General features: G+C 45.8%; 1 protein-coding gene across 1 annotated transcript in view; it reads right to left on the bottom strand.

Moving 5' to 3' along the window:
- The window catches only part of LOC126419097 (uncharacterized), a 230011-nt gene that overhangs the window by 111663 nt on the left and 98750 nt on the right, over nt 1-19598 (bottom strand). The window contains exon 2 of the mRNA XM_050086195.1: nt 16640-16803. Within this exon, the coding sequence (XP_049942152.1) occupies nt 16640-16793 (154 nt within the window). The 5' untranslated portion in view covers nt 16794-16803. The remainder of the gene's footprint in view (nt 1-16639; nt 16804-19598) is intronic.

The raw sequence follows: 19598 nt of genomic DNA on the forward strand, positions 1-19598 counted from the left end.
ACTGACAGAACCACAGGCACATAGACACAGGCAACAGAGCATGCACAATGTCGGCACTAGCACAGTGTATATCCACCTTTCGCAGCAATTCAGGCTGCTATTCTCCCATGGAAACGATCGTAGAGATGCTGGATGTAGTCCTGTGGAACGGCTTGCCATGCCATTTCCACCTGGCGCCTCAGTTGGACCAGCGTTCGTGCTGGACGTGCAGACCGCGTGAGACGACGCTTCATCCAGTCCCAAACATGCTCAATGGGGGACAGATCCGGAGATCTTGCTGGCCAGAGTAGTTGACTTACACCTTCTAGAGCACGTTGGGTGGCACGGGATACATGCGGACGTGCATTGTCCTGTTGGAACAGCAAGTTCCCTTGCCGGTCTAGGAATGGTAGAACGATGGGTTCGATGACGGTTTGGATGTACCGTGCACTATTCAGTGTCCCCTCGACGATCACCAGTGGTGTACGGCCAGTGTAGGAGATCGCTCCCCACACCATGATGCCGGGTGTTGGCCCTGTGTGCCTCGGTCGTATGCAGTCCTGATTGTGGCGCTCACCTGCACGGCGCCAAACACGCATACGACCATCATTGGCACCAAGGCAGAAGCGACTCTCATCGCTGAAGACGACACGTCTCCATTCGTCCCTCCATTCACGCCTGTCGCGACACCACTGGAGGCGGGCTGCACGATGTTGGGGCGTGAGCGGAAGACGGCCTAACGGTGTGCGGGACCGTAGCCCAGCTTCATGGAGACGGTTGCGAATGGTCCTCGCCGATACCCCAGGAGCAACAGTGTCCCTAATTTGCTGGGAAGTGGCGGTGCGGACCCCTACGGCACTGCGTAGGATCCTACGGTCTTGGCGTGCATCCGTGCGTCGCTGCGGTCCGGTCCCAGGTCGACGGGCACGTGCACCTTCCGCCGACCACTGGCGACAACATCGATGTACTGTGGAGACCTCACGCCCCACGTGTTGAGCAATTCGGCGGTACGTCCACCCGGCCTCCCGCATGCCCACTATACGCCCTCGCTCAAAGTCCGTCAACTGCACATACGGTTCACGTCCACGCTGTCGCGGCATGCTACCAGTGTTAAAGACTGCGATGGAGCTCCGTATGCCACGGCAAACTGGCTGACACTGACGGCGGCGGTGCACAAATGCTGTGCAGCTAGCGCCATTCGACGGCCAACACCGCGGTTCCTGGTGTGTCCGCTGTGCCGTGCGTGTGATCATTGCTTGTACAGCCCTCTCGCAGTGTCCGGAGCAAGTATGGTGGGTCTGACACACCGATGTCAATGTGTTCTTTTTTCCATTTCCAGGAGTGTATAACAAAAAAACAGCCCTCAACGGCTAGGCGTAAATAATCGCAGGTAAACTACACAGTACATAGCAAGTGCAATTTACAACAACTGTCCCTTCACTTATAAGAGGTCACTGAATGACGTTCCCCGTAGAAGTCAGCCCTATACGATGATCTATAACCAAATACGCGAAACTACTCTTCCATCTCCCGAGTAGGTTTTGTCCGTTGTCTTCCGGTCTTTAGCGGATTGTATTCGACCGGCAATGGGCCGAGGAGATGTCGATATCTTCATCCTCAGCGACGCCCGTGGTGCGATGGTGGCGAGTCTCTATGGCACTGGCACCAACTCGCATCTTTTCGCCTGTGGTGCTTTTTCCCTGGCTGTATTTTGCTCCGACGACAGAGCACACCGAAAGGGAGTCACTGTCACTATTTTAGCTGCTAAGGCGAACTGCAACTTTTTTTTTTTTTAAATATATTACAGTTACTTATTTTTGCCGCACGAAGAGCTACTTATAACAGGGGTTTGTACAACCCTGGATATATGGGGTGAAAGGAATGGAAAGGAAACTGGATGGGAAAGAGATAAGATAGAAATAATGACTTTCAGCCGCATAGGGCGTTGAGACACTGCAACGGCGAGAGTTGAACATTTACGCGAGGCCTGACCTCGACCCGTATGCTCCGCTTTTCTAAAACGGTTGCCTTTACCGTGTTGGCCATCCGGGCAATCCATATTCCCTACTTCCCGCTAGCTGCACCGCATCGACCCCCGCCCATTAACCCCCTGCTCGCAGATTAGCATGTCCGGTTGACCTAGGCGGCTAGGGTAACCGTTCTAGAGAAGTGGGGCATCCGTGTTCGAGTCCCGGTGTCGTTGTGCTGTACAGCGCTACGTGTTGTAGCTGACTGGTTACGTTAACAAAACGGTACATGTATATTGTGTTCCTTCTACAGCTACCAAACTTGTAAGTAAGTAGTGATATTTCTTGTTCACCGTCTTCACAATCTTTGTGTATAGTTCCTGAAGTGTACGTTCCACTTCGTACCAGTAAATAATGTCCATGGAGTCGACCAGGAAAAATAAATTGAGGTTCGCCTTTGACAAGAATACATGTGGAAGATCACAACTGGCTACCTGAAAATTTTGGTATTTGTGGTGATGATGCAGAGATTATTCAAATGGATAATGAGAAACACTGTGTTTTTGCCAAATTGCACAGTTCTGTTACGTTAGATAGAATATTAGTAAATACCTAGGACAAATTTGAATTCCATCATCGTGATGATTCTGTCAGTATCGTTGATATTAGTAACACTAACGGCGAACTGATAACTGTTAGGATGCTAAATCTCCCCCAGAGCTAGATAATGACGTGTGAATGTTTACTGCTTCCTACATCCCGACCCACATTCTTGTAGAAGGTTGAAAAGCACACATAATATATGTGGACAAACTCCACCATGTCAAGTGTGCCATGAACCAATACATCATCGAGAAAATTGCCTAGGGAGTGTGTTTATTCTACGAAATAATCTGCAACAGCACGAGACTGCAGGTACAAGAATTGATTCCTTCAAGTACTGAAACGGGCAACACCGAGAATACTCACGTGGAATCCACTGACCACTCTCCTAGTTTAAGTGAAAAGGAATTCCCATCCTTGAATAACAGACTAGCAACAAAACAACTGCATAAGTATGCAGACAACGATCAAGAGGGTGTAACCGATACAAACCAGTCTGTAACTATTGTTCAGGAAAACAGCTACAGAGTCCATGAGATTTCAATTCAAGAACAAGAAAACGAAACAGAGATGGAAAATGAGAGTCTTTTCTGTTCTCATCGAAACTGGATCAACAAGAAACGACCATTAGAAAAGGGTAATACGAGTTCCGAAGAAGAAACTACAGAAAAATCGGCAAAACAACATGCCAGGACACAACACAGGAACAGCTGAGTGCAACGACATCAGCTGTGAGTGGATCACGTAAATGGGAAAGTAAAGCAGGAGACTGTGTAGAAACAGCGGTCAGTGCCACCACATTATCTGCCAAGCACACAGCTATGTCAACAGAGGGAAGTATTAGCAATCAAAAGGCTATAAAATCTCAAGGTGTTGAGAAAGCACAGAGAATGAATGCGGTGCATATGACCTGTGATCTTCGCACGATGCCGCTGGCAACAGTCTACATACGCAGAGGTGTGTTGGTGCTTGTCAGAGTAAGGTGCAGCGAGTAAGTGTGCAGACGTTTTCAGATATGCTAATGGTTACTGCGTGTTGAAAATGGCTTAAACAACACATATTGATGACGTTATGAGGAGTAGACTATTAGGGCGACTGGAGGATGGTCAAACACTGCAGGTCGTAGCACGGGCCCTTCGTGTGCCACAAAGTATGATCTCAAGATTATGGCAACGATACCAGCAGACAGGAAACGTGTCCAAGCGCTACAGTACGGGACGTCCACAGCGTACACCACAAGAAGACCGATATCTCACCATCAGTGCCCGCAGACGGTCACGGAGTACTGCAGGTAGCCTTGCTCGGGACCTTCCCTAGCCACTGGAACAGTTGTTTCCAGACACGCAGTCTACAGACGACCGAATAGACATGGTTTATTCGCCCGGATACCTGCAAGGTGCATTCCACTGACCCCTGGTCGTGGGAGAGACCGTAAAGCCTGGTGTCAAGAATACAGTACACAGTCATTGGAACAATGGTCCCAGGTTATGTTCATGGACGAGTTCAGGTTTTCATCTCGCCGGGTTTTCATCTGGCGTGAACCAGGAACCAGATACCAACCCCTTAATGTTCTTGAAAGGGACCTATATGGAGATCATTGTTTGATGGTGTGGGGAGGGATTATGATTGGTGCACCTACACCCCTGCATGTCTTTGACCGAGGAACTGTAACACGTCAGGTGAATCGGGACGTCATTTTGCACCAGTATGTCCACCTTTTCAGGGGTGCAGTGGGTCCCACCTTCCTCCTGGTGGATGATAACGCACGGCCCCACCGAGCTGCCATCGTGGAGGAGTACCTTGAAACAGAAGATATCAGGCGAATGGAGTGACCTGCTTGTTCTCCAGACCTAAACCCCATCGAGCACGTCTGGGATGCTCTCGGTCGACGTATCGCTGCACGTCTTCAAACCCCTACGACACTTCAGGAGCTCCGACAGGCACTGGTGCAAGAATGGGAGGCTGTACCCCAGCAGCTGCTCGACTACCTGATCCAGAGTATGCCAACACGTTGTGCGGCCTGTGTACGTGTGCATAGTGATGATATCCCATATTGATGTCGGGGTACATGCGCAGGAAACACTGATGCTTTGTAGCACATGTGTTTCGGGTCGGTTTGCTCAACTTATCAGAAATACCGTGGACTTACAGATCTGTGTCGTGTGTTTTCCCTATGTGCCTATGCTATTACACCCAGTTTTGTGTAGTACCATGTTGTGTGGCACCACATTCTGCAGTTTTCCTTAATTTATGAGCATGAGTGTAGTAGCTCTAGTGATTGGCGTGTTCAAACAAATAGACAGACAAGACCGTTTTAAATAAAACTTTAAGTTGCAATATAGTTTATTTCGTGATCTGATTCTGATGAAGCAAAGGCTATATGTTGCCCCAAGCTACGATTAAGTTTGTTGTGAAAATTCCTTGGTTATCAGTCTCGTAGTTCTGGAGATTAACCAAACAGACAGACAGACAGACACAACCGTTTTACAGTTCTGTTATTAGTAAACGTGACAGAAATATCGGTAACGTAGAGGCGATAGAAATAAAACAGAAGCTTGATTGGTTCAAATGGCTCTGACCACTATGGGACTTAACATTTATGGCATCAGTCCCCTAGAACTTAGAACTACTTAAACCTAACTAACCTAAGGACATCACACAACACCCAGTCATCACGAGGCAGAGAAAATCCCTGACACCGCCGGGAATCTAACCCGGGAACCCGGGCGCAGGAAGCGAGAACGCTACCATACGACCACGAGCTGCGGACTAAACAGAAGCTTGAAAAGTAAGAAATGAATCAGGTCTGTTTTTATTTTATAACCTGGATCTGACTGACAGGGAAGAGTGTAGAGACGAATGATTTCGCCTACCATTTCCGTTTGGCGCGGATGAGAAACATGGGCATGAGCTGTCTGACATGAAACTCCGAGTGCACGCGCCGTGCGGGTCTTGCATAACAAGTGAAGCCAGAAGACTGCCAAACCATCGAGGGAGGTCACTACACCCCGGTCGGCGCTCGCTTGACGTAGCTTACGGGCCACGGCGTTTTTTTGTCTCCTTTAAATGTTGCAACGAGAGCGTTACCGCTTGATGTGCACTGCTGCTGCACTTCTATAAATGTGCTACTGACGTAATTCAAAGAGAAAGACGTGTGGTTAGAGCTGCACTTCGTTTAAGTGTTAAAAAAACAGAACAAAATTAGCGCTCAACGCCCATTCGACAGTGACATTATTCCGAACAGAGTAGAAAAATGCGGACGCAAGCCACCTGCGATCTCTACAAAGGAATAGTCTCAGTTTTCGATTAAACAGTCTGGGAAAACCACTAAAAACTAAAAAAGGCTGACACAGATCCCGATTCATTTACTTTACGGTGATCCCTGGTCCCGAGAACCAACGGCATCGAAGATAGGTAATAGGATTTATCCATATATTTCTATTGTAGACCTCTACAATATCAAATGTCCGATAAGCGATGACGTCACGGCTGTTAAAATTTTCTACACCTGCAACTTCATCGACTTCAGATCCACGTACTAGAGCAACGGTGACCCAGCCATTACCGTGCTGATTCGTATCATTGCTGCTATGGGTAAAGTTCAGAAATCCAGCACAGGGAACTGATGAACCATGGAGGACAACTTGTGCGCCTACATAATTCTCGGTTTTAATAGAAATATTGTCTATTGCTTTATACACTGTCGGACGGGTACGCCTTCTCCTCCAATAATAACACGGCATATCTGTCAGTCGTTATTGCAGTTGATAATTGCAGAGATGCCGCGTTATTATAGGAAGAGAAGGCGTACCCGTCCGACAGTGTATAAAGCAATAGACAATATATATATATATATATATATATATATATATATATATATATATATATATATATATACGCTCCTGGAAATGGAAAAAAGAACACATTGACACCGGTGTGTCAGACCCACCATACTTGCTCCGGACACTGCGAGAGGGCTGTACAAGCAATGATCACACGCACGGCACAGCGGACACACCAGGAATCGCGGTGTTGGCCGTCGAATGGCGCTAGCTGCGCAGAATTTCTGCACCGCCGCCGTCAGTGTCAGCCAGTTTGCCGTGGCATACGGAGCTCCATCGCAGTCTTTAACACTGGTAGCATGCCGCGACAGCGTGGACGTGAACCGTATGTGCAGTTGACGGACTTTGAGCGAGGGCGTATAGTGGGCATGCGGGAGGCCGGGTGGACGTACCGCCGAATTGCTCAACACGTGGGGCGTGAGGTCTCCACAGTACATCGATGTTGTCGCCAGTGGTCGGCGGAAGGTGCACGTGCCCATCGACCTGGGACCGGACCGCAGCGACGCACGGATGCACGCCAAGACCGTAGGATCCTACGCAGTGCCGTAGGGGACCGCACCGCCACTTCCCAGCAAATTAGGGACACTGTTGCTCCTGGGGTATCGGCGAGGACCATTCGCAACCGTCTCCATGAAGCTGGGCTACGGTCCCGCACACCGTTAGGCCGTCTTCCGCTCACGCCCCAACATCGTGCAGCCCGCCTCCAGTGGTGTCGCGACAGGCGTGAATGGAGGGACGAATGGAGACGTGTCGTCTTCAGCGATGAGAGTCGCTTCTGCCTTGGTGCCAATGATGGTCGTATGCGTGTTTGGCGCCGTGCAGGTGAGCGCCACAATCAGGACTGCATACGACCGAGGCACACAGGGCCAACACCCGGCATCATGGTGTGGGGAGCGATCTCCTACACTGGCCGTACACCACTGGTGATCGTCGAGGGGACACTGAATAGTGCACGGTACATCCAAACCGTCATCGAACCCATCGTTCTACCATTCCTAGACCGGCACGGAAACTTGCTGTTCCAACAGGACAATGCACGTCCGCATGTATCCCGTGCCACCCAACGTGCTCTAGAAGGTGTAAGTCAACTACCCTGGCCAGCAAGATCTCCGGATCTGTCCCCCATTGAGCATGTTTGGGACTGGATGAAGCGTCGTCTCACGCGGTCTGCACGTCCAGCACGAACGCTGGTCCAACTGAGGCGCCAGGTGGAAATGGCATGGCAAGCCGTTCCACAGGACTACATCCAGCATCTCTACGATCGTCTCCATGGGAGAATAGCAGCCTGCATTGCTGCGAAAGGTGGATATACACTGTACTAGTGCCGACATTGTGCATGCTCTGTTGCCTGTGTCTATGTGCCTGTGGTTCTGTCAGTGTGATCATGTGATGTATCTGACCCCAGGAATGTGTCAATAAAGTTTCCCCTTCCTGGGACAATGAATTCACAGTGTTCTTATTTCAATTTCCAGTAGTATATATTTTTATATATATATATATATATATATATATATATATATATATATATATATATACTCCTGGAAATTGAAATTAATATATATATATATATATTAAAACCGTTATTATAGGAGGAGAAGGCGTAACCGTCCGACAGTGTATAAAGCAATAGACAATATTTCTACTAAAGCCGAGAATTATGTAGCGCACAAATTGTCCTCCATGGTCCATCAGTTTTCTGTGGTGGAGTTCTGAACTTCACCCTAGGCAACAATGATACCAATCAACACGGTAATGGCTGGGTCACCGTTGCTCTAGTACGTGGACCTAAAGCCGATAAAGTTGCAGGTCTACAAAATTTTAACAGTCGTGAAGTCATCTCTTATCGGACGTTTCAGATTGCAGAGGTCTACAATAGAGATATGGATAAATCGTATTACCTGTCTTCGATGCCGTTGGTTCTCAGGACCAGGAATCACCGTAAAGTATATGAATCGGGATCTGTGTCAGTGTGGGTCAAAGGTATTGATAATTATAAAAAAATAAATGTCGTGGGTGATCTCACTCATTATTATAGAAATTAAATAAAGTTCCCTTCCTTATCCTTATTCCTTATCTACTAAAAGAACTACACATTGATCTTGCCAAAAGGTTACTTGAGCCGCGTCGTGAGTCCAATGCCTTAACAACTGCGCGACACCTCTCATCTTACTGTTGGAGCATGCTTACTTATGACAGACATGCTAATTATGCCAATGAGCTGAGCAAGTCGACATGATTCGTTACCAGACTACTAAAATGTAACTTTAGAAAGTATTCTGTTGTATATGAACGGAACCTGCGTAGTAGCAAAAATGTATGTGCAATCTCATATCCAAAACTGAAAGTAGTCTCATACTCTGCAAAAAAAAAGAGCGTAGAGAGGCAGGAATCCTGCACCAACGCTCTAGGCAAGGTCCTAATGGGAGTGGTTTACCATTGCCGTATTCCGACCCCTGTTATCACGTTTCTGGTGAGTACGTGTGTCGTCTGGAGGAATGTCATGAACGCTTGTGCAATGCAGTGTTGGGTTTGTGTTGTTATGGACGAAAGGGAGAGAGAGGGTGAATCCCAGTGCCGGCACGTAACCTACTCCTCGCGAATAGCAGCAAGAGAGCCGCCGAGGTAAGCATCCACATCCGACGGACGGATCACCATCTACACTGTCACAAGCGCGCATTTCATGTCGAGATGTTTGGAATTTAATCCAGGACATTGGCACAAAGACGTGATTAGAAACTTTGCTTTACCACCTCTCCTCTCTTTACCGGCCAAATACTGGTGGCGAAAATTTCATCCAACACTATGATTCGAGACAGTTTACCTCCGAATCGAATGTCACTGCATAGGATTCCTTCAGCGGCCTTCTCTGCTTCGAAAGCGGGTAAAACCTAGTACAAACTACGTATATTCTCTCAGTTAAGTGAAATGTAGATAGTAGATACCTATTAAAAATGGTATAATTAATATATTTGGTCATAATACTATTAAGTTTTATTTTATTACAAAATAATGCTTGGTTTCCTTCACCCATCCCGCTTCCACGAATTTGATATTAGTTGTACAGTCTCCCTGCCCCTCTATCCCACCATCCCCCCTCCCCTTCCCTTCCCCACGCCAACAGTTTCAAAATGGTGAAAATGGCTCTGAGCACTATCGGATTTAACATCAGAGGTCATCAATCCCCTAGAACTTAGAACTACTTAAACCTAACTAACCTAAGGACATGACACACATCCATGCCTGAGGCAGGATTCGAACCTGCGACCGTAGCGGTCGCGCGGTTCCAGACTGAAGCCCCTAGAAGCGCTCGGCCACAGCGGCCGGCCCGCCAATAGGTCACATAGCGTGTAAGCTTTTTTTTTTTTTTTTTTTTTTTTTTACAAAACAGTCTACCTTATTTCTACTATTCTATCAATAGAAATGTCACAAATTTTGCAGTAAATTGATTGTTTTTGTCGCACTAGAGTGAGTAGAACTTATATCCTATTTCCTCTTCCACCCGCTATCTTATACGGCTAGTTCTCACAATATCACATCCCCCCCCCCCCTCTCTCTCTCTCTCTTTCTCTCTCTCTCTCTCGCTCGCTCTCTCTCTCTTTCTCTCACCATACACATACACACACACACACACACACACACACACACACACACACACACAAACTGGAGGGAAGGAAAGAAAGAAGATAATGCTTAACGTTCCGGCCACAACAATGTTTGTAGTAGGATGGAGGAAAAACACGTCTGGGCCCTTTTCTAAAGAATCTTCTTGGAATCTGATGTTAGCGATTTAGGGAAATCACAGAAGACTGAAACTAATGCCCAGACGGGGGTCTGAATCGCTATCCTCCAAAATGCGAGTCCACTGTTTTAACCATTGCGCCACCTCCCTCGATTTCAATGGATGTTCCACCGATGTGAAGTGTTGACTGTACACTGATAGTGTCCGATTCGAACATTCCTTCTCATAGCCTTTCTTCCGTATATCTTACACAATGAGACAGAAACTGCCATGTCCGTGATTTCATTTTGCATCCACTCGCAAAACGATTTAGTTACGAAACAAAGTCGCTCAAACTCTTCGCACTTAATACGATCCAGTAAACTTTCAGATGAGAAAGAATAATCAAGATGTACTGGACGCCAGACCGACACGTGATGGTATGGAACATTGAATGTTGTTACCTAACCTAGCTACTTCAAAAGCCTGGTGCCATTAGGACTCTTTATTTCATTTTAGTATAATAACGTATAGCAAACATCCATCACACACCAAATGATATGTGACCACCACTTACGTTCGACATCAGTGTGCAATAATCCACTCACAGACGACCGATGGCAGCATCAGCAGTAGGGGGTATATGAAACGCGTTGAGGGAGGCGGAAAATAATGTAGTCTTTGTCGTAACGCGGAAACGGAGCGATTTATCTGACATTCAAAAGGGCATGCTCATAGGCTTTCGGGCCAAGGGTGGAGGCATTTCCTAAACGGCTATGTTTGTAAACTGTTCGGATGCTAAACTCTAAACTCCTCCCGAATAGGCCATGAAGGCCCAAACGTACCGACCAACTGCTGTGTCCTCCTCAGCCCACATGCGTCACTGGATGTGGATATGGAGGGGCACATGGTCAGCACACCGCTCTGGCGGCCATACATCAGTTTCCGAGACCGGAGCCGCTACTTTTCAATCAAGTAGCACCTCAGTTTGCCTCACAAGGGCTGAGTGCACCCCGCTTGCCAACAGCGCTCGGCAGACAAGATGGTCACCCATCCAAGGGCTAACCCAGCCCGACAGCGCTTAAATTCGGTGATCCGACGGGAACCGGTGTTACAACTGCGGCAAGAGCGTTGGCGATTAAAGTATACCGTACATGGCAAAATGGCGCTTTCCAAAGGCGGCATCGAGGCAGCTGTGATAACAAGGGTAACGACAGCTGCGGACGAATAGACAGGCAACTGCAGGGCAACTGACTTCCCAGATGAACCAAGGGGCTGCCAGCAGTCAACGACCATTCAGTGAACGCTGCTACTTAGGGGACTGCAGGATGTACCTGTTCCATGTACCCATGCTAACTCCTGTTCATCGGCGACGAAGGCTGGCAGTCGCAGGCCAGCACCGCAACTGCACGTCCACTGAATGGTGACAGGTGGCCTTTTTAGATGACTCAAGTTTTATGCTCCATCGAACAGATGAACTCTCTGCACTAATCGTCTAAAGGGTCCAGGCTGGAGGAGTGAAGGTATTGGGCTGGGGAATATTTTCGTGGCATTCCCTGAGTCATCCCGTCATTCTCGAAGACGCAATGAGTGAGCACAAGTATGCATCTATCCTTGGAGATAATGACCATCCCCACACGCAGTTTGTATTTTCCCGCATGATGGCATCTACCAGCAGGACAATGCAACGCGTCACACAGCACGCTGTGTACTTACTAGCCATTAAGACTGCTACACCAAGAAGAAATGCAGAAGATAAACGCGTATTCATTGGACAAATATATTATACTAGAACTTACATGTGATTACATTTTCACGCAATTTGCGTGCATAGATCCAGAGAAATCAGTACCCAGAACAACCACCTCTGGCCGTAACAACGGCCTTGATACGCCTGGGCATTGAGTCAAACAGAGCTCGGATGGCGTGTACAGGTACAACTGCCCATGCAGCTTCAACACGATACCACAGTTCATCAAAAGTAATGACAACGTATTGTGACGAGCCAGGTGCTCGGCCACCATTGACCAGACGTTTTCAACTGGTGAGAGATCTGGGGAGTGTGCTGGCCAGGGCAGCAGTCGAACATTTTCTGTATGCACAAAGGACGGTACAGGAGCTGAAACATGCGGTCGTGCATTATCCTGCTGAAATGTAGGGTTTCGCAGGGATCGAATGAAGGGTAGAGCCACGGGTGGTAACACATCTGAAATGTAACGTCCACTGTTCAAAGTGCCGTCAATGCGAACAAGATATGACCTAGACGTGTAACCATCCCCCCATACCGTCACACCGGGTGATACGCCAGTATGGCGATGACGAATACACGCTTCCAATGTGCGTTCACCGCGACGTCGCCAAACACGGATGTGACCATCATGATGCTGTACATAGAACCTGGATTCATCCGAAAAAATGACGTTTTCCCATTTGTGCACCCAGGTTCGTCGTTGAGTGCACCATCACAGGCGCTCCTGTCTGTGATGCTGCGTCAAGGGTAACCGCAGCCGTGGTCTCCGAGCTGGTAGTCCATGCTGCTGCAAACGTCGCCCAACTGTTCGTGCAGATGGTTGTTGTCTTGCAAACGTCCCCATCTATTGACTCAGGGATCGAGACGTGGCTGCACTATCCGTTACAGCCATGCGGATAAGATGCCTGTCATCTCGACTGCTAGTGATACGAGGCCGTTGGGATCCAGCACGGGGTTCCGTATAATCCTCCTGAACCCACCGATTCCATACTCTGCTAACAATCATTGGATCTCGATCAACGCGAGCAGCAATGTCGCGATACGATAAACCGCAATCGCGATAGCCTACAATCCGACCTTTATCAAAGTCGGAAACGTGATGGCACGCATTTCTCCTCCTTGCACGAGGCATCACAACAACGTTTCACCAGGCAACGCTGGTCAACTGCTGTTTGTGTATGAGAAATCGGTTTGAAACTCTCCTCATGTCAGTACGTTGTAGGTGTCGCCACCGGTGCCAACCTTGTGTGAATGATCTGAAAAACTAATCATTTGCATATCACAGCATCTTCTTCCTGTCGGTTAAATTTCGCGTCTGTAGCACGTCATATTCATGGTGTAGCAATTTCAATGGGCAGTAGCGTACTTGGGAAAGAGAAAAATGGCGAGTTTTCGTATTCCTCCGGCAATCAAAGTCCCCGGTTTTGAAACCAGTCGATAATTTGTGGGATCAACCGTGTAATCTAGCAGAGCAGTCACGGCACTGGAATCGACATGGTTCCATATCTCTGTCGGTACGTTCCAGAACCTCAATGACCCTCCAGTTGCACGTCTCGCCGCATCTGCGCTGCAAAACGTGACTGTTCAAGTTTTTGACAGGTTGTCAGCTTTGTTCCACTGGACAGCGTGTGAACTAAGTTACATTAAAACTCCGTGTAGTTTGAATTTAACGCGAAATTTGTTTTACATACTGCTATAAAAGCCAGCCACTCCAGTTCTTGACCTTCCCATCAACTCCTGAACTATAATGTTCATCGACGACTCGTGTCGTAATATGTGCCCAATCATTCTGTCTCTTCAGCTCACTATGTCTTCATTATGTTTTTCTCTCTTTGACTGGCTTTATTTCTTAAAGCATCAAAGCATCTCACCTTCAAAAGCTTCCTGTCAAAAACATTTAGGACAGTTCTGATCGTTTCATTTATGTCTTCCCCTTGTTCACGTTATATCCCAAACTGCTTACCTTTGAAATTTTCTGGTCTGAAGGTTCATATTTTTGGGTGTTAGAAATGTTACTTTTCTCTTCATTTTTGGTCCATCATACTGCATCTGCAGCAGCAATTCAAGCAGTAGTTTCTTCAGGAACAACTCTGTGCTATATGGCCTGTAGTATGCATTCCACTGAATCCAAACCACGGTCATTTGCAACTTCAGTGGTGTCAAGCGAGAGCTCATTGGAGAGCAGAGTGGAGGTCTGCTGCGTTTTCTGATGAAAGCTGGTTCTGCCTCAGTGCCAGTGATGGCTGCGGGTTGGTTAGAAGGAAGCCAAATGAGGGCCTTCAGCTATCCTGTCTGCATGGTACACACACTGGACCCACACCTGGAATAATTCTCTGGGGTGCAATTTTGTATGACAGTACGAGCATTCTCATGGCTATCCCACGCCCCCTGACTGCAAATTTGTGCATCAGTCAGATGATTCGACCTGTTGTGCTGCTATTCATGAACAGCAAACCAAGCGGTGTTTTCCAACAGTACAACGGTCGCCCACATACCGCTGTTGTAGCCCAACATGCTCTTCAGAGTGTCGACATGTTGCCTTGTCCTACTCGACTACCAGATATGCCTACAATCAACACGTATGGGACATCACTGGACAACTCCAGTGTCATCCACAAATAGCATTAACCATTCCTGCAATAACCGACCAAGTACAAGAGGCATGAAGCTCCATCCCATAATCTAACATGAGACACTTCTACAACACAACGCATACACATTTCGATGCTTGCATCCAATGTTCTGGCAGTTATACTAGTTATTAACGCACCAGCTTGTGGTATTTGCAATGGCTTATCTTACATTAACCTGTGGTCTTGAAACATTAAACACTTTAATATGTCACGTAGAGAAATGTAATCTCAAAATTCACTACGCTACGTTAATTGTATTTTGATATTGCGATTTTTTAATGTTAGTGTACTTACAACTATTTTATTGTTCCCCCTTTTATTATTGAATAACTGTTGATGAATGGTTAATTTTTCGATATTTATGTCATTTTTTATGATTTTTAATGCTGATTTAAATATCATCAGATATTGTTTTGATTTTTTCTTTTAGTTTGATTTTATTGAGTTCTTGTGTCTGTCCTTTAAAGATTACTGCTAGAGGTTCAGTTTATTTATCTTCTTATCACTCTAATTTCTTTTATTTTCATGTTTTTATTAATAGTTACGTTATATTGCCTGTTGTGTAGATTAAGGCTATTGTCTTTTTATATTTTCTTTAAATCTACAATGGTTCCTATTTAACTTTTGATTTTAGGCTGGGGTTATGAACCTGAGTGTTCTCAGGCCGGTGCTTATTTAATTTCTTACACTTAAATTGCAAGATAACGTTTGTTACTGGTTTTACTCAACATTTATTATTTTACTAATACTCTTTGTTTTCCTTTATTATTTCATTTTTGTTCCTATTACTTTAGTATTCATATATTTTTTTAATTTTAGCGTTTTTGGTTATCATACCAATATTTATGTTGATCTTTGACTTTATAAGGCTCATGTAGAGCCTGCAGTTTCTGGTTTAATATTTCTTGCTGGTGTATAACTGAAATTAGGTAGATATGGCCGTTTTTCTCATTTAATTATTTTTAGCTTTAGGTTGACGAATCAGTGTTGTTAGATTTATTTCATTATATACAGGGCGTAAATTTTAAGTTGACAAACCAGAATAACTCGAAAAATAAGCTTCAGACAAAAAAATGTGTAGAATCCAAAGTTGATTATTTTCGAGGGGGCATCTGCTTGTGCTAAATCTAGCCCGCCACCACAGCTCGCTGGGGGTGGGGCGGGAGGCAACTTTAAAATTTCAAATGGGAACCCCCATTTTTTATTGCAGAATCAGATTGTACATAAAAAAACTGCATATATTTTGTCTTGAGCATTGGTTTTGGTTCTTGGTAGTTGGTGCTGTAATTCAAGAAAATCCATGTTCTCATTTCTGCGTGGAAAATGGTTACAGATAAATAAAAAATACTTATTTACTTCGTAAATTTTGATTATCTAAAAGGGTGGGGTTTGAGAGAGAGGAATTAGAGTTTTATATTTTATAAATGTCGACCCAAATACTGTATTAAGTTTTTCCGCAGATTCGGATAAGTTTTGTTTGTCTCGTGGTCATGAGGAAACATAAGTTTAAATTATCAAACAAATCATCTGACTAGCTAATAAACTAACCAAACATCCTACCTACTAATGAGTGAACTCAGTTTTTATTTATACGGAACCATTTTCCAGGCAAAAATGAGAACATGGATTTTCTTGAATTACAGCGCCTACTACCAAGAATCAAAACAAACGTTTAAGACAAAATATACGTACCTTATTATGTAGAATATGATTCTGCAATAAAAAAAGGGGGTTCCCATTTGAAATTTTAAAGTTGCCTCCTGCCCCACCCCCAAGGTGATGGGCTAATTTTAGCACCAGCAGATACCCCCTGGAAAATAATCAACTTTGGATTCTACACTTTTTTCGTGTGAAGCTTATTTTTCGAGTTATTGTGGTTGGTCAGTATATATATATATATATATATATATATATATATATATATATATATATATATATATAGGTGTGAAGCTTATTTTTCGAGTTATTGTGGTTGGTCAGTATATATATATATATATATATATATATATATATATATATATATATATATAGGTGTGTGTGTTTGCAATTGTCGTCCTTTGGCACTCAGTACTATGTCATCGGAAGCTTCTCTATCCATGACAAACAACTGCGATTTCAGAGCACACACTTGGAAGATGCTGGCTCACCACACTCAGCTATGGTCCTCGGCAGCACGATGATGGGCAGCACACCCAGCAGGTCTATGATGCTGAGCGTGGCCAAGAGCAGTGTGAGGCGGGCCCCCACACCGTCACTCGCTGCGGCGAACCGTGGCCGCAGCAGCGGCATGCGATCCGCCATGCCCTGCCCCCTGTGGAAGGACAATCACAAGTGGGTTCAGGCAGGCTCCAGGACCACTCCACAAACTATGTTATATTTCTCACTTAGGATGAGCCCTGTTGGAGCTCTGTTAAATGGTGTGAGTGCCAAAGAGCTCAGGGACTAAATCGCAATATGGCTCTTAGCTCTTCGAGGAGCTTTGATTACAGCGTGGAGCTGAGAGTGAACAGTATATTTATTTTGGAATCGAAGCGAAGGTAGTCCTAAGCTTCTTGATTTACACTAACGAGCCAAAACATTTTGACCACTGCCCACCACGAGTCTGAATGATGTCTGGTGGCACTGAGGCCAGATAACATGGTAAGGTAAGCGGAGAGAAGAATGGTAAGGAAGGATTAAGCGGAGAAATGATGAATGGTCGTTTATTCTACCACAGATTTGGTTCATAACTGGGCAACCACAGTGACTTTGACAAAGAGAAGACTGTTATAGCCCAGCTCCCAGTAACAATCATTCCACTAATGGCGAATCTCGTCGGATATTATATGTCAGAGTCACGAGCTTCAATGGTAAATGGTTGAAGGATGGTCAAAGCATAAGTAGGAAATTACCTGCTGGGTGTCTCATCGCAGAACATACAGGTCGGAGACTTGCCTTATCTGTAAAGCAGGTTATGTGGTGTTCTGTGGCAGATCTACATCTACATGACTACTCTGCAATTCACATTTAAGTGCTTGGTAGAGGGTTCATCGAACCACAATCATACTATCTCTCTACCATTCCACTCACGAACAGCGCGCGTGAAAAACGAACACCTAAACCTTTCTGTTCGAGCTCTGATTTCTCTTATTTTATTTTGATGATCATTCCTACCTATGTAGGCTGGGCTCAACAAAATATTTTCGCATTCGGAAGAGAAAGTTGGTGACTGAAATTCCGTAAATAGATCTCGCCGTGACGAAAAACCTCTTTGCTTTAATGACTTCCATCCCAACTCGCGTATCATATCTGCCACACTCTCTCCGCTATTACGTGATAATACAAAACGAGCTGGCCTTTTTTGCACCCTTTCGACGTCCTCCGTCAATCCCACCTGGTAAGGATCCCACACCGCGCAGCAATATTCCAACAGAGGACGAACGAGTGTAGTGTAAGCTGTCTCTTTAGTGGACTTGTTGCATCTTCTAAGTGTCCTGCCAAAGGAACGCAACCTTTGGCTCGCCTTCCCCACAATATTATCCATGTGGTCTTTCCAACTGAAGTTGTCCGTAATTTTAACACCCAGGTACTTAGTTGAATTGACAGCCTTGAGAATTGTACTATTTATCGAGTGATCGAATTCCAACGGATTTCTTTTGGAACTCATGTGGATCACCTCACACTTTTCGTTATTTAGCGTCAACTGCCACCTGCCACACCATACAGCAATCGTTTCTAAATCGCTTTGCAACTGATTCTGGTCTTCGGATGAAAGAATACAATTCTGATGCAGGCATGTTTCTGAGGTCACTGTAAAGCACATATTGTTGAACATTGGACTCCACAGAAGCCAACCTCTGTGTCTTCCTCCTCAACTGCGAATGCAGTAGGCATCGGATCATCGGGATTGGACTATGTTGCCTCGTTGAATGAATCACATGCTGTCGTTCTGGCAAACAGGTTGCTCTAAACGTGCACTGGGTCATGGACGCAGAGTGGTGGAGGCAGTATGCTGCTGTTTGGCTCATATAGCAGGCCTTCCATGGGAGTAGTATAGCAATGCTGGTATGAACCAAGAGAATAATCTTATCTCCAAGTCACTGATGAGAACATCTTGCCTCAGGTTACACACTGTGGCTACCTACATTCAAAGTTAGCCTCCACTCCCCTTCCATTGGGTCATCCAAAGGAATCTCCACCTTACCCTCATACCTTAGGCAGTTCTGCACTCCTATTCCTATTATTTTCCATAGTTATTTACTGGTCTTTTAGTACTGTCACAATAGGAATTCACTGGCAGTTGTTCAAAGTCATCCAAGAGAATCCCCACCTTACCCACACACCTTACACAATTCTACACTCCTATTCATATTATTTTCCAAAGTTATTTGTGGTCTTATAGTACTGTCACAAAATAATAACATTAAAACTTTTATTTGTATAAATATAGTAACTGTAATTATGTATCATTCCACCTGGAAGTGCTGTCTGGCTAAAAACGGGGTTGCCCAAGCGTTCGCACTAGTTTTGAAAGCAGGACGGTTGGAGAGCTTCATTCCTATTGGTCCAGACGGAAAGGTGGGGTGTGCTTGGCGCTTATCTGCACAACTGTTCACATACATTATGTGATGAAAAGTATCCGGACACGTGGCTGTGGCGCCCTCCATCTGCAATGCTGGAATTCAATATGGTGTTGGCCCACGCTTAGCCTTGATGACAGCTTCCACTCTTGCAAGCATACGTTCAGTCAGGTACTGGAAGGTTTCTTGGGGAATGACAGCCCATTCGTCATGGAGCGCTGCACTAAGGAGAGGTACCGATGTCGGTCAGTGAGGCCTGGCACGAAGACGACGTTCCAAAATATCCCAAAGGTGTTCTATAGGATTCAGGTGATGACTCCGTGCAGGCCAGTCCATTACGGGGATGTTATTACTGTGTAACCGCCACAGGCCGTGCATTATGAACAGGTGCTCGATCGTGCTGAAGATGCAATTACCATCCCTGAATTGCTCTTCAGCAGTGGGAAGGAAGAAGGTGCTTAAAACATCAATGTACGCCTGTGCTGTGATAATCCCACGCGAAACAACAAGGGGTGCTAGCCCCCTCCACGAAAAACATGACCACACC

This window comes from Schistocerca serialis, chromosome 9 (genome assembly GCF_023864345.2).
Source record: "Schistocerca serialis cubense isolate TAMUIC-IGC-003099 chromosome 9, iqSchSeri2.2, whole genome shotgun sequence".
Lineage (NCBI taxonomy): Eukaryota > Metazoa > Arthropoda > Insecta > Orthoptera > Acrididae > Schistocerca > Schistocerca serialis.